Source organism: Ailuropoda melanoleuca, chromosome 8, assembly GCF_002007445.2.
Source record: "Ailuropoda melanoleuca isolate Jingjing chromosome 8, ASM200744v2, whole genome shotgun sequence".
In the NCBI taxonomy this organism is placed as follows: Eukaryota; Metazoa; Chordata; class Mammalia; order Carnivora; family Ursidae; genus Ailuropoda; species Ailuropoda melanoleuca.
The window spans coordinates 58,574,460-58,577,376 of record NC_048225.1 but is presented as its reverse complement, the minus strand read 5'-3'; the positions used below and the strand labels follow the sequence as shown (position 1 = coordinate 58,577,376).

At 51.9% G+C, this 2,917-nt stretch overlaps 2 protein-coding genes across 1 annotated transcript; one reads left to right on the top strand and one right to left on the bottom strand.

Annotated features, from left to right (window-relative positions):
- Nucleotides 1–2,917, top strand: part of LOC109490533 (olfactory receptor 56A4-like) — a 195,089-nt gene that overhangs the window by 66,044 nt on the left and 126,128 nt on the right.
- On the bottom strand, nucleotides 2,089–2,916 carry LOC100481021 (olfactory receptor 688-like; the record flags this gene model as incomplete). Its single annotated transcript, XM_002924997.2, has 1 exon — nucleotides 2,089–2,916. A coding segment is annotated over one exon (828 nt), but the record flags the coding sequence as incomplete, so codon positions are not given.

The window sequence follows — 2,917 nt, the reverse complement described above, 5'->3', positions numbered from 1 at the left end:
TTTTTAATTTCTGTCAGATTCGCTCTCATTTCTGCCCTTAGGGATTCTATATTCTCAGCAACGCTTTCTCTGATGCTTTTTTCAAGTTTACTCATCATCTTGACCATTGTTGCTCTGAATTCCATTTCTGATAATTGGGATACATCCATATGTATTAATTCTGTGGCCGAGGCCAATTCTGTGGCAGAGGCCACAGACTCATTATCTTTTCTTTGCTGGGGGGGACTTCTCCTTCTCGTCATTCTGATGAAGAGAGATTGCAGGGTTGTCCAGAGCCCAAGTGTTGACTGGGACCCAGGCCGTGCGCCCTTGTTTTATAGAGATCTTAGGGATGTGGGCTTCTTCCTTAAAGAGTTTATTTATTTATTTGAGAGAGAGAGAGACAGTCAGCAAGAAAGGGAACCCAAGCAGAGGAGTGGGAGAGGAAGAAGCAGGTTCCCGGTGGAGAAGCCCGATGAAGGACTCCTTACGGAGCGTTGTGATCACACCCTAATCCGAAGACAGGTGCTTGGTGACTGCGCCACTCAGGCGCTCCGGGTTGTGGGCTTCTTGATTTTTCAGCCTGCCTTCTGGGGGAGGGGCCTGCCTGCAGGTACTCAGAAAACCCTGTTTGGGTAGAGTCTCTGTGTCCCTTGCGAGGGGGGATGGGGATGGGCACCCTGTGAGCCGGTATTTCCGGGCTTTTGTTCTCTGGCGGCTTTCCCTGGCGGTTTGCTATGCCTCTTCTGAGAGAGCAGCAGCGGCTGAAATTCAGCCTCTGTCTCAGAACAGAGGGATCGCGGATCGTTCTCCACTGATGTTCTGGCCACTTTAACTCTGTTTCTGTTGGTGCTGCTCAACCCTGCAGCATCCCGGGCTGTGCGCCCCACACCCGGCGTCCCAGCCCTCACTTCCAGGGCCGGCGCGTCTCTGTCCTTTGTGTTTCCAACCCCGCCAGCCGCCAGTAGCCAGCGCCCTGCGCACGCTCCCGGAGCTCCCGGTCTCAGCCTCGATCCAGTGAGCACACCGGAGCTCCGGAGCTCCATGAGATGCTTGGTCGCGCCCGCTCCCGGCTCACGGACTCAGTCTGCTGTTTCCAGGGTGCGGGTCCGTGGTCCGCCTGCTCCCCAGTGCAGGTGGCCCGCCAGCCGCCAGCCGCCCCGCGCGCGCTCCCAGAGCTCCCGTTCTCAGTCTGCTGTCTTGCGGGTGCCGTCCGCGAGTCCGCCTGCTCCCCCGTGCAGGTGGCCCGCCAGCCGCTCCGCGTGCGCTCCCGGAGCTCCCGTTTTCAGTCTGCTGTCTCAAGCATGCGGGTCCGCGGTCTGTCCGCTCCCCCGTGTAGGTGGCTACCGCTTCCCGGCGCCCTGACACGGCGGCTCCCTCCCCCTTCTGTTTATCTTCCGATATCTGTGCGCGGTTTCACGGCTCCCCACTTCGTACCTCGATACTCAGCGCTGGAGATGTTCATTTGTAGAGATCCAGATGTATCTTCCTGCTTCTCAGGCTGATTCCGTGGATGTTCCTGCTGGTCTGGTACCTATCCAGCTCAACTCAGGGGACCGGCTGCAAAAGGGGTCCCCTACTCCTCCGCCATCTTAATCTCACTCCTGCTGCCAACTTTTAAATGGAATTTTCTTTTATTAATGGACAAGTGATATATAATTTCATTTAGTTAGATATCATTACTTTTTTTTTTTTTTGGTCATCTTAATTTCTGTTTTTAAAAGTTAGTAGCAAGGTTGAATAGAGAGAAAGTGTTAAGAGCAGAGACTCTGGAGCCTGACTGCTTGTGTTCTAACCTAACTCTGCAACTTCCTTCTCATTTGACCTTGGGCAAGTTTCTCAACTTTCTTGCCTCATCTGCAAAATATATAAATAACAAGTGACTTGTTTCATAGGGTTGTTATGCAATTATATGAGTTAATATTTGTGAAATGTTTAGAACAGTACAGTGCCTGGCACATAGTATATGCTGTACAAAACAGGTGAATTAATATGAATTGATGTTCCTAGCAATTGGGGGACATGGAATTTTAACCCAGTGCTCTTGCACTCCAAAGCCTGTGCTCTCTCTGTAATACCAGTTATAAAACCCTGCCATTGAAAGTTGGCTCACTTCCTGGACACATTGGCACCCAAACCAAGCACCTTCTGGAAGCCCATTCTCAGCTCCTGGGTCCGGAGGGCATACACCATGGGGTTAAAGGCTGGGGGCATGACACTGTGTAGCACATTGAAGAGAGCAGGGATGACAGGGACCTTTCTTCCTGCCAGCTGGGTGACAGAGACCACAATAACAGCTGTGTAGAAAAAGAGAATGAGGATGAGATGGGAGCTGCAGGTACTCAGGGCCTTTGATGTTGCTTCAGCAGAGTTCAGCCTCAGCACGGAGCGAATAATCAAAGCATAGGAAGCAAACACCAGACCCATGTCACTCCCAACCATAACCCATACCAAGGCCAACTGGTAAAATCTGTTAATAGTGATGTCATCACAGGCCAGACTAGTGACCCCCAAATTAGAGCACAGGCAGTGGTCAATTTCATTCCTGGAGCAGTAGTGTCGCTGGGCAGCCAGTACAGGCACTGGGATGGTCAAGAGGCCATTCCTGAGCACCATGGACAGTGTGGCTTTGATCACAAAAGCCTCAGTGACTATGGCAGGGTACTGAAGAGGGTAAGAGATGGCTACATATCTGTCAACAGCCATGCAGAGGAAGATGCCTGACTCCATGCCCATAAAAGAGTGGATGGCATAGATCTGAGCAAAGCACTCAGGGAGGCTGATGGCCTTGGCATCAAACCAGAGAATGGCCAGGATCTTGGGCATGATGGTGGTAGCCAGGCCAATGTCCACTATAGCCAAGACACCAAGGAGCCGATACATGGGCTGGTGTAGGGAAGGCTCATGTTGGATGGTGATTAAGATGAGGATGTTGGCA